This window comes from Cynoglossus semilaevis, chromosome 15 (genome assembly GCF_000523025.1).
Source record: "Cynoglossus semilaevis isolate Cse_v1.0 chromosome 15, Cse_v1.0, whole genome shotgun sequence".
In the NCBI taxonomy this organism is placed as follows: Eukaryota; Metazoa; Chordata; class Actinopteri; order Pleuronectiformes; family Cynoglossidae; genus Cynoglossus; species Cynoglossus semilaevis.
In genome coordinates, this window is record NC_024321.1 from 19848121 (window position 1) to 19859636 (window position 11516).

At 50.0% G+C, this 11516-nt stretch overlaps 3 protein-coding genes across 5 annotated transcripts in view; all 3 read left to right on the forward strand.

Annotated features, from left to right (window-relative positions):
* Positions 1-1841, forward strand: part of spdl1 (spindle apparatus coiled-coil protein 1) — a 5941-nt gene extending 4100 nt beyond the window's left edge. Inside the window, exons 10-14 of the mRNA XM_008327709.3 lie at positions 72-192; positions 271-337; positions 411-611; positions 741-819; positions 1543-1841. Of these exons, the coding sequence (XP_008325931.1) occupies positions 72-192; positions 271-337; positions 411-611; positions 741-819; positions 1543-1672 (598 nt within the window). The 3' untranslated portion in view covers positions 1673-1841. The remainder of the gene's footprint in view (positions 1-71; positions 193-270; positions 338-410; positions 612-740; positions 820-1542) is intronic.
* An 882-nt stretch (positions 1842-2723) lies between these two features.
* sil1 (SIL1 nucleotide exchange factor) lies at positions 2724-5453 on the forward strand. The gene is made up of 12 exons (XM_025063379.1): positions 2724-2756; positions 2802-2807; positions 2955-3084; positions 3171-3276; positions 3357-3432; positions 3515-3601; positions 3844-3939; positions 4033-4154; positions 4268-4364; positions 4437-4601; positions 4897-5061; positions 5138-5453. The coding sequence occupies exons 1-12, from the start codon at positions 2724-2726 to the stop codon at positions 5333-5335; spliced, it is 1281 nt and encodes a 426-aa protein (XP_024919147.1). The 3' UTR covers positions 5336-5453.
* A 736-nt stretch (positions 5454-6189) lies between these two features.
* Positions 6190-11516, forward strand: part of uvssa (UV-stimulated scaffold protein A) — a 17819-nt gene continuing 12492 nt past the window's right edge. For 2 of the 3 annotated variants that reach the window (XM_008327708.3, XM_025063196.1), the window contains exons 1-8: positions 6193-6430; positions 6776-6894; positions 6988-7141; positions 7268-7444; positions 7548-7668; positions 7767-8252; positions 8664-8773; positions 8866-8994. In XM_008327708.3, the coding sequence (XP_008325930.1) occupies positions 6428-6430; positions 6776-6894; positions 6988-7141; positions 7268-7444; positions 7548-7668; positions 7767-8252; positions 8664-8773; positions 8866-8994 (1299 nt within the window). In that variant the 5' untranslated portion in view covers positions 6193-6427. Of the gene's footprint in view, positions 6431-6775; positions 6895-6987; positions 7142-7267; positions 7445-7547; positions 7669-7766; positions 8253-8663; positions 8774-8865; positions 8995-11516 lie in introns of all 3 variants that reach the window. The other variant, XM_025063197.1, reaches the window with a different exon arrangement.

Genomic DNA, 11516 nt, shown 5'->3' on the forward strand with positions numbered 1-11516 from the left:
CCTGGTGTCACCTGGTGTCACCTGGTGTCCCACACTTGACTGACACCCGTGTGTTTCCTGTGTGACTGCAGTAAAGATGCCGAGCGTCTGGGAGGCGAGCTGTCTCTGCAGAGGATGAAGTCTCTGTCGGAGAGCCAGAGAGCGCTGGACCTGGAGAGGAAACTCTTCACCTCTGACCGGCTGCTCAAACAGGTCAAAGGTCATTCTACTGCGTGGAACAATCGTTTGTTTGACTGTGATGTTAAGGGTCAGACTTTTGTCCACCTCCAGGTTCAGAGCCAGAAAATCAAACTGCAGCTGCGTGTGGAGGAGTTGGAGCACAAATATGAACCCAAAGGTGAGTGGGCAAACCGGGGGGGCGTGGACCAGACTGGGTTTGAATTTGGTAAAACCTGGTACATTGTTTGTAGAAACAAAGATGAACGTGATGTGGAAGAGGAGGAAGGAGAAGCTTCCTGTGGACGTAGACCCTCCGCCTGAGAAGACCACACACGAGGAGCTCCACCAGGGGGAGCGGGAAGCTACTGCTGAGACAAAGGTCAGTCAGGACGTGACCCCTGAGACCAGGGCCGACGGGGGTCTAACAGCTAAGACAGAGAACACCAACCAAGGTGTGTACAGTTGAAGTCTAACTTCCAGGAGGAATTGAACACCGACCACTGAGTGTTCCAGGAGGAATTGAACACCGACCACTGATTGAACTGTACCACTGTACCACTGATTGAACCACTGTCCCACAGCTGCACCGCCCACGGACACTCCACCAGCCAAGTGTGTCAAGTTCTGTGGAGAGGAACCTCCGCTGGTACCGGACCTCAGGTAAGACCACAGTGGTGGGGTCTGTAGACCACCTTAGATGTGATGACACCGTCTGTGGTTCTCAGTAAAGGTTCTGTCTGGTTCTGGTACATTCTGTCTGGTTCACATCAGTAGAAAGGGATCCAACGTTCACCGTCCTTGTCATCGGTTCCGGACTGTTCTACAGCTTCTCTGAAACCTTCGGGCGTTTTGTTCATCACAAACATTTGAACATTTTCACTCATGGAAAAAGAACCTTCAATTGTTTTCTTTCATGAAGAGTAAATACAGTACGTAGTACAGTAAGTAGTACCAGTATTTGTACATAAACAGTACATTCAGCAGAGGCTTTGATGGGGGGGGGCAGAGATGCTGAGAGTCGTAGTACTTCAGTAGAGGAGGAGCTGACCCATCAAATACTCTGTCGACCAGCAACGGTGATTGGGGGGGGCGGGGGGGGGGCGTGTGCCATTCTAGGCTGATTGAAGATGAGGGCGCCGCCACGTTCTGGACCATCTGTAGAGGTTTACAGTACTGGGATCTGTACTACTCTAATCTCATGTGGACACATGGAGTACTGCAGTTTAAATTCTTCTCAGCTTTATTTCCCTGAAATACAGTACAACTAACAAACAGAGGTCCGTGCAGTACACAGTACACAGTACACAGTACACAGTACACAGTACACAGTACACAGTCAGTAGTGTACACCTGTAACCCTGTGTTTTCCTCCCTCTGGTCAAGGTCTCACCTGGGGGGGGGCACACAGTCTACTGAGAACCAGCAGCCGGAGAGAAGAAGAAGACACAAACCAGTGGAGACCATTCACGTCAATTCCAAGAACAGCTTGGAGAACCAGTGTGCTCAGCAGTAGTCCACGACTGCACCGCCACAGACCACCTGTAGAGGCCGCTGCTGCTTTGTTTACTATACATATTATAGTGTGTGTTTGTATTTCAAATCCAGGATTCAAGATGTTATTGTCATTTTCTGTGTAAACATCTGTATTAAAGCATTTATAAAAGAAAAGTCAATCTGTGACCCCCCTCTCTCCCCCCACGACCTGCCCCTCCCAGAAAGATTTTTTAAAAAAATGGACAGAGACGGAGAACTCTAACTCTGAGGCGGGGTCTAACAGTGATGGAGGCAGAGACAGGGTGGAGTCACATGGTCTGAGGACGCCACCAACAAAGAAGAAAACCAGTGGTTCCCAACCGCTGGACTGTGGCACTTCAGAGTCACCGTGTAGTGAAAGTGACTCACCACTGCACCACTGCACACAACCAAATGTGACCTCTGCTTTTTACCCATAACCAACGTCAGCAGGGGGCAGCAGTGTGTAGGGTTCGCTTCCTTAACCAAGCCACCACTGCCCCGACCTGTGGAGCCTGGAGGCAAAGTCACTTAATTGGTCTAAACATATATGTGTGTGTGTGTGTGTGAGAGAGACTAGGAAACAGTAAATTAAACCAGAAGATGATTGAATTTAATTTAATGTCAAATGTTTGTTGACAGTTTTGTTTGAGGAAACAGACAGGTTGCCGTTCTGACTCCACACAGCTAGAGGGCAGCAGTAGTATGTGCTGCTGTTACGGTTCTGTTTCATCAGACACGAGAGCTGTGACGTGGACCAATGAGCGAAATGTGACGTCACAGCTGTCAGTTTATGTACGGACGTCCCTGTTATCGCGTCATTCGTGTCTCGCGGCTGTTTTTGTCCCAGAATTTCTTGGATTTTCAGGTTTAAGGTGAAACAGGTGAGTAAAAAAAAGTGTTTTCTGGACGATCGTGTTTTTTTTTTCTTTACATTTGACTCAGATATGAGGCGGGAAAGAACGTGTTAGAAATCCACGGTTAGGGTTTGAGTTGATGTTCTGTCCCCAGACTCAGCTCCACTGCCGTGTCTTCTGTCTTTTCCAGTTACCATGGAGCGGTTGTCCTCCTTCAGTCTGCTCCTGGTGGGTCTCCTGCTGCTCTGTGCTCTCACGGCCGCTTCAGCCTAGCAGAAGGTACGAGGTCTCGGTCTCGGTCTCTGTTTCTCCGCTCTCTCTTCTCTTTAGCTTCGAGCTAACTCCTCGTGGTGAAGCCTTGTAGAAACAGGCTGAGCTGCTGAACAGGTCTCTCTCACTGTCTCCCTGTCTCCCTGTCTCCGACAGTCGGACTGTGCTCTAACGGTGGTGGAGAACTCTGAGGAAGGAGAAGGAGGAGCTGTGGGTTCTGAGGAGAGTCAGGAGGAGGTGACGGAGGTGGTCCAGCCGTCTGAGCAGTGGAAAACACTCTCCCCTGGTTAGAAGAGGAGGGGCAGTGGTGACAGTGACCCCGACCATGAAACACCACGCTGACTGTGTGTGTGTGTGTGTGTGTGTGTGTAGGCCAGGCAGTTCCAGCAGGTTCCCATGTGAGGCTGAACCTGCAGACAGGTCAGAGGGAGGTGAGACTGGGAGAGGAGCAGCTGAAGTACTGGACAGAGGAGCACAGGTGTGTTGGACGAGGTCACCTGATCCACGATGTCGTCTGTCCTTTATTCATTTCTTCATCAGTCACTGTGTCTTTTGCAGTGAGAGTGAAAAGTCGTCCATAAATCCTGATGAACTCAAACGCAGCATGAAAAAGATCAAACAGGTCCTGAATCAAGTAAAACACACACACACACATACACACACACATGCAGTGAGGCAGCACCTCCTCATACCTGTGTGTGTGTGTGTGTGTGTAGGATTCTGTGTCGTCCAAGTTCCGTCCGATGGAGGAGTTGAAGAAGGACATGGCTCAGCTGGACCTCCTGGTGGAGACAGATGTTCAGGTCCCTGTAGTTCTACATGTAGTTCACGTCGCGGTCTGTGGTTTATTTAGTGTTTATTTATTATGACGACTGATGGAGATGAGGTGCACAACAGCGCCACTGTTTTGGTGCAGGCAGACAGATGCCATTACAAACAGAATTTGTGACTCCAGTGTTGCATCATCAAACGTCAGCTGCTGACTGACTGTTGACTGACTGTTGGCTGACTGACTGTTGACTGACTGTTGACTGTTGTGCTGTAGATAATGAGGCGTCTGCTGGAGCAGTTCAACAACAGCAGTTCCACCACGGAGCAGAGGCTGAAGGTTCTCCTGGAGCTGGAGTATCTGGTCCACCAGGTCACTGCTCCACACACACTCACAGCCATCTACCACCTCAGCCCGCAGAGGTACCGCGTTAACATGGTTGTCTTAAACGTGTGTCCTTTTCAGGTGGACAATGCTCAGAGCCTGTGCTCCCTGGGGGGTCTCCCCCTGGTTCTCCAAGGTCTCAACAGCTCTGACGTCAGACTGCAGGAGAACTCTGCCTTTGTTCTGGGTTCTGCTCTGTCCAGGTGCACACCACAGACGCTCCGACCGCCTGACCCCTGACCCCTGACCAGTCAATGACCTGTTCATCTTCTCACGTGTGTGTGTGTGTGTGTGTGTTTGTGTGTGTGTCCTGCAGTAACCCCGCGGTGCAGGTGCAGGCGGTGGAGGGTGGAGCTCTGCAGATGCTGCTGACCGCCCTGGCCACTGCTCAGCCACTCAGAGTGAAAAAGAAGGTAACGAAGGCTGGTAGCCCCACCTGGTGGAGGGAAGGTATCAGTCCATGTCATTGATCTCACTGTCCTCAGGTTCTGTTTGCTGTGGCCGCCCTTCTACGTCACTTCCCCCACGCACAGCTTCACTTCCTGTCAAAAGGGGGATTCCAGGTGCTGACAGAACTGTTCCGGGCAGACGCAGGCGGCGTCCTGCGAGCTCGCATCGTCACCATGTTATATGACATGATCAGTGAGAAGGTGAAGCACAGACACTGACAGTAAAAGGATGCGGTGTGGTTGGTCTCAGGTCAGCTGGCCGTCTGCTGACCGTCTGCTGGCCATCTGCTGACCGTCTGCTGGCCATCTGCTGACCGTCTGCGGACCGTCTGCTGGCCATCTGCTGACCGTCTGCTGACCGTCTGCTGGCTGTCTGCTGACCGTCTGCTGGCTGTCTGCTGTCCGTCTGCTGGCCATCTGCTGACCGTCTGCTGGCTGTCTGCTGACCGTCTGCTGACCGTCTGCTGACCGTCTGCTGCGCTCGTGTTCTCTTCAGGAGCTGATGTCTCAGTCGGGGTTAGACCTGGTCTCAGATGAGTCTCACCAGGAGCGTGTACGGCAGTACCACCAAGTACCTGTGGAGGCAGAGCTGCTGGAGAAAGGCTGGTGCGGTCTGGCCCCACAGCTGCTGCAGTCCACTGAGCACGACCACAGGGAGAAGGTGGGCGGAGTCACAATCACCAGGACGTCCTAACGATGGACACAGATGACTTTTATTTTCTCCATCTTTCGGACAGGCGCTGCGGGCTCTGTTGGCCATGGCCCCCACCTGTTGGCACGTGTACCGCTCAGACACGTCCTTGTTGGGTTCACTGCGCTCCCTACAGGAGCAGTACCACGACATGGTCCAGTCAGAGATGATCATAGGAGAGGAGAGCAGCTACTACGCAGACATCTTAGAACTGGTCCAGGCGTTACAGGTCAGAATGAAATGACCAAGAACAGAACTGGTGTACGGGGTCAAAGGGGACGAAGACTGTGGTCACCATGACGATGACGATGACGCTGACGTGTTTTTATACTGTGTTAATAAATTATTTTTTGATAAACTGAGTTGTAAAAGTGTGAAGTTATTCAACATGTGATTTAACATCAACACTGATGTATGTGTGACTGGACCAGCACAGACCACCAGGACAGACCACCAGGACAGACCAAAAAAAAAAACACACTCAGAGAAAACATGAGAATGAAGAAAAGATTAAAAAAAAAAAACACACTCAGAGAAAACGAGAAGAAAAGATCAAGAACATCCAGAAACACAACCAGCTGCAGAACAATCACAGCAGTTTGTTTTCACTTTTCATCATCACAGACATTCATTTCTCAGAATTACATTTATTACACAACTGTGACGTCATAATAGATTGTATTAAATACTTTATGGTCATGTGTACAAATACAGGAGCAGGAAATTCAAATAATATGTGGCTTCACATAGTCACAAAAACCTCGCACTAAGCGCACTGCCTCCTAACTCCCTCCCTCCCTCACCCCCTCCCTCCCTCGCTCAGGTCGACTCCGTTACCATGGTACCTGAAGGTTTGTGACGTGACGGTGGAATTGTTTTCTTACTCTAATGTTGAACAGACAACGACGGTAACAACACGATCCAAAGAGTTCGCTGAAACAGATCACGTGACTTCAAAACACTTTCAGACACAGCGTAACCATGACGACTGGCAAGCAAAGCCGCAACGTCCGTATACTGAAGAAAATGTACAGGAGATGTGACCGCAGGGGGCGGTATTACAACTTTCTTTTGTTTACACCCAACCGTGTGACGAAGAAGAGATCAAACCGGACGTACGAGATTGACAAACGGAAGTAAATAGTCGTGTGAAAAAAGCTAATCAGAAATGAAAAGAAGGCTGTGAAAACACCGGGTTCACTCCGCAGGAACATTAACGTGAACGGACACGTTAATGTTCGGCGTCACTTCACTGTCAGAGTGGGTTCAGTCATTTAATCCAGAAAACATCGAGGGCAACTGGACGAACCCAACTTCACAGAGGGGTCGATATTAAATGGTGAGTAGTAACGTGTTTACATTTGGTGAGAGAAGAGGGGGCGGGAGGGGGGCAGGGGGGGGGCTCGCCTTCTGGTAAAATAACGAACGACACTGGTGTTCAACTCAAGTCCATGTTATTTACCTTTTAGGTAAAGTAAGGTTTGTTTTCTAATCACCGCCATTAAAAGGTACAGTATCGAAGTCAGTGACGTGTGCAGTACACCGAGTACATGACGTACTCACTCTGTAGCAGAAGATATTTGTGGGAATATCGAAGTTCCTATCAAAGGGTACAAGTACTTGTTACCATGACGACCTGATCTTCATCTGAAGACACTGAAGACACAGATGTGTGCGTTCACAGTCCGTGACGATGGAGTCCAGTCAGAGATCACGGCTGTCGGAGCTGGTGGAGGAGCTGACCACGTCTGGACAGCCGCAACTCAACCAGGCCAAGATCAAGGAAGTGAAAAAGATCTGCAGGTGAGCTCGGTGTGATGTTGATGTTTGGAGGTGGACTCCACTGTGAGTGTCTTCACTGTCCTCCCACTCCACCGTATCTTTGACTCTCCTCAGAACATCCAATGACTGCGTGGAGCACCTCTACCACTTGGTGATGACGCAGCTGAACGAGGAGCACAGCGAGGTCCGACTGTCGGCCTTCCAGATCGCCACGGAGCTTTTCTCCAGGTCGCACCACTTTAGGATGCTGTTAGTGGAAAACTTCCAGGTAAATCAAAGTGACGGACGCGAACCGCGTCGTCGTGTCTTCGTGACATTCGTGCTCGATGTTTGAATGTATCAAGTGATGTTGGTCAGATGTTTCCACACAATGTTCCAACGTCTCCTTTTCCAGGAGTTCTTGGAGCTGACCGTAGAAACAGACTCAGACCAACCGCTGCCCCCTCCTAAAGAAGTGGCCAAGAAACTGAGGTCACAGGCGATCCAGACGGTCCAGACCTGGCAGTCCACTTATGGAGCAGCCTATAAAAAGCTGGCTCTGGGTTATCACTTCCTGAAGCAGGTGAAGAAGGTGAGAGAGAGAGAGAGAGAGAGGAAGACCTCCACGGTCAGGTTCACGTCAGTCTGTTGTCAGCTGTTTCACTGGACGAGTCAGTGACACTGTCTGTTGTCAGGTGGACTTCCAGGACGCTGAGGCCCGCACTGTAGCAGAGAGGAGGAGGGAGGAGGAGAGGCGAAGGAGACTGGAGAGGCTGTACAAAGACAAGGTGGAGGCAGCGACCAAAGACATGGACGGTAAACACCGCATGAATCCACTCTCCGTTCACTCTCTCTGTTTTACTGCTGTGGTTTGTTTGTTGAAATGTTTTGAAAAGAAACGTGTTTTTATTTAGAATCCTTCCCAGAAATCCAGGCCACGCTGACGCAGATGGAGTCCTGCATGGACCTTCTGTTTCCTCAGTTTGAACTTCCAAACATCCAGTCTGTCAGCAGCAGCCCTTCAAACCGCCAACCAGTCAACAAACGGCCCCGCCACGAGGAACCGCCCCACCACGAGGAACCGCCCCGCCACGAAGAACCGCCCCACTGCAGCACAGATGTTGGCCAATGTTACAGCAAAGACAAAAATAGGAAGGAGAGCCGTGAGGAGAGGAGGACGAAGGACGTTAGGGTGAAGGAAACAAGTGAAGGTGACAAAGAGGAAGGAGACGAAGGGGAGACTGAGAGGAAACAAGAAACAGATGAGAGAGAGGAGAAGGAGGAAGATGAAGAGAGTGATGAAGAGGAAGGAGAAGAGGATTGTGATGAAGAAGACTTCTTCATGAGAAGCTCTGGACTCATTTCTTACTCCTACAGTCTGGACCTGAACCTCAGTCCTGGTGGGTAGATCCTCAGTAGTTTATTATAATGTGGTTCAACCTGAGTGACCTTTGTGTTCTGATGACCAGTCGGCCTGGACATTATCACTGAATGGACACAGGAGTGGAGTCAGGTTTAACATGGGATTTAGAAGTTGATTTGATTTGATATTGTTGAAACATTCATATTAACTTATTCAAACCATCTCCTTGGTTTGATTGAGGTCCAGTTCACAGTCAGTCATCAGTCATCAATCATCCTGGTACTGATGAGAACTGACTCAATCTTTTCTTTTGGGGTTTTTCAGTTTTTGGTTTCGCCCAAGAATTTTCATTTCTGCATTTTTCATTTGTGCATCACTAGTTTTGACCTATTAAAACGTCTTTTTGAACCAATCAAATGCGTTCTCTCTTCTGCATTGTCACACCCAGGTTTACATGTGGAAGAAACGGAGGACAACGAGGCCGTTGTTTCCACGGTGATGGACCTCCACAGACTGATCACCACCAAATATCTTCCAGCTGTTCAGGGCTGGGTGCAGGTTTGTCCAAAGACAATCGAGCTGAAACAACAACCCACACAAATGTTCCTGTTGTCTGGCTGTTGTCTGACTTGTCTGACTGTTGTCTGCAGGTCTTCACTAAGGCCGGTGCAGAGCAGCAGCTGTTGAGGAGAGCGCTGGATGTGAAGCGGTCGTTAGAAGCTGCCCTGCAGAAAGAACAGGAGCTGAACATCCACTCCAAGACCAGAATCCGTAGAGTGGTGAGTTGACCAGTGACCAGTCACCGGTGACCAGTCACCAGTCAACGAGAGGTCAACAAACCTACAGGCGTTGAAACTGTTTCAAATTCAGAAAGCGTTTGATTGTTTGAGGTTTTTCTGAACTTTGTGTTGAAAGAAGGTTATGAACAAACTTCAGTGTGAATCCATACAGTATGACCAGCAGATGTCAGCATTCTACCAGAAATGAGGAGCGAGCGCTCTGACGTTACTACAGACCTCTGTGTGTGTGTGTGTGTGTGTGTGTGTTTGCTTGTGTGATATGACATGACTTCATCACGTGTTTATGCCTGTGGTGTGAATGTGAGCGTGAATGGCTGATTCTTTGTATGTGACCCTGTTGTGTGAAGATGTGTGTTAAAAATATGACAACACGTCATGAGAGCAGGCAGTGATAATGATGAATGAGTAGTTGCATGGTCTGACCAGTGACTTTGAGGTACCCCCACCTACTGTACAGGAGTGTGTAGTGTCACAGTCTGACCAGTGACTTTGAGGTACCACCACCTACTGTACAGGAGGGTGTAGTGTCACAGTCTGCCCAGTGACTTTGAGGTCCCACCACCTACTGTACAGGAGTGTGTAGTGTCACAGTCTGACCAGTGACTTTGAGGTACCACCACCTACTGTACAGGAGTGTGTAGTGTCACAGTCTGACCAGTGACTTTGAGGTACCCCCACCTACTGTACAGGAGTGTGTAGTGTCACAGTCTGACCAGTGTGACCAGTGACTTTGCGGTACCGCCCCCTACTGTACAGGAGTGGGTAGGGTAACAGGCTGACCAGTGACTTTGCGGTACCGCCCCCTACTGTACAGGAGTGGGTAGGGTAACAGGCTGACCAGTGACTTTGAGGTCCCACCACCTACTGAACAGGAGTGTGTAGTGTCATGGTTTGACCAGTGACTTTGCTATAGAAACGGTTGATTTAAATAACTCACAGCGGGGCTGGAGTTGGAAAAAGGCAGTTTCAGGTGAAAGAGACCAGTGGTCGCAAACAGCGCTCTGAGTAAAAGAAAGACATAAAGTTGGAGCATGTAAATCCATCCTTAGCTGAACAGAGGAGCGCAGTGACAGTGACAGAGCACCGGGCGTCTCACTCTGTCTGGTTATCACTGTCAGGGACCAGTCTGCTGCACCAGCAGCCCAGCGCTGCGATAACCACGCAACTTACAGACCCTTTATCATAATTAGCTTTTCCTTTTTAGCCCTAAAAGGCCTTCCATTACTGGGTCTTTCTCTATCAGGCTGCTGACACGCCGCACGATTGGTTTCTGTCTCCACGGCCTCTGAGTACAGTGTACCTTAGCAGCGGAGCTAACGAGACAGCGGCGTTATGGAGAGGCTCATTTTATGAATGATAGAAGACATGCCCCGTGGAGGGGAGCCCCTAGTGGAGGGCTCAGCAGCAGCTTCTGGAAACGAGTCTCCTTCATCGTCCAGCTGAGCTGAAGCTGCTGAAGAAAACTGTTGATGTGGACGGTCAGAGTCCAGAGGTGTCTGTGAACGGGTGGGACACTGGAGGGGAGCAGGTCTGTCAGAGCAGGTCTGTCACAGCAGGTCTGTCACAGCAGGTCTGTCACAGCAGGTCTGTCGGAGCAGGTGTTGGTCGCCCATACAGACTGAGGGTTATGCACTGTGTATGAGAACTGACAGTCACTGACAAATGACGTCAGGACTGTGGTCTTTTCCTCAAAACCACAGCCCAGTTAGGTTCTGATCTATGGCCCACTGTCATGTTGCCTAATGTAGGTCGGAGCCCAGATTAACAGTAAGAAGAACCTGAATGAACCAGAATGCAGTGAAGCCAGTGATGGGCTGAAAACATGGGGCTGTGTCCACAGAGGAGGGGGAGGACGAGGAAGGGGGCGGGGGGTTTGGGGGGAGACGTGCAGACTTATTTGAACATATCTATTTTTAAGAGTGTCTTCAGTCACTGCTCTCCATTCAACAGGGCCGGCCCTTGTTTACTGCAGATAACCTGTAATCTTATCACAGCACAATGGATGTGGCTTCCTGTTCCTCAGCACAGATAAAGAAAGAAAGACTATCCTTCCATTTCTCCCCCCCTCCTCTCCCCTCTCTCTCCTCTTAATGCCTCTCTCGCTCGTCCATGGAGTGAATTTTCTGCAGCTTTGTTGTTTTCTTCTTCTCATACGTTATATTCAGTGTTCTTATCAAATCAGACCAGGGAGGGAACGTTGTTGTTGTTGTTGTTGTTGTTGTTGTTGTTGTTGTTGTTGTTGTTGTTGTTGTTGTTGAGTCTGGTTTGATGAGATGAGGTGACACAGGTGGGAAGTCAACGTCATTCAGATGTTTATCCTGTGGTGCATTCAAGGACCAGCAGCTGCATGAGACATGGATGTGATTGCTGTACATTGGCATGGAGTGGGTCACAGTGGGCCACAGTGGGCCGCAGTGGGCCACAGTGGGCCGCAGTGGGCCACAGTGGGTCACAGTGGGTCACAGTGGGTCACAGTGGGCCACAGGGGGCTGCAGGGGGTC

Excerpts from the sequence above, each read along its gene's own strand:
- sil1 (XM_025063379.1), top strand. The coding sequence starts at position 2,724 with ATGGAGCGGTTGTCCTCCTTCAGTCTGCTCCTG. Across the intron at positions 3,085-3,170 it reads GTGGAAAACACTCTCCCCTG|GCCAGGCAGTTCCAGCAGGT; the intron begins GTTAGAAGAGGA and ends GTGTGTGTGTAG. Across the intron at positions 4,365-4,436 it reads CACTCAGAGTGAAAAAGAAG|GTTCTGTTTGCTGTGGCCGC; the intron begins GTAACGAAGGCT and ends CACTGTCCTCAG.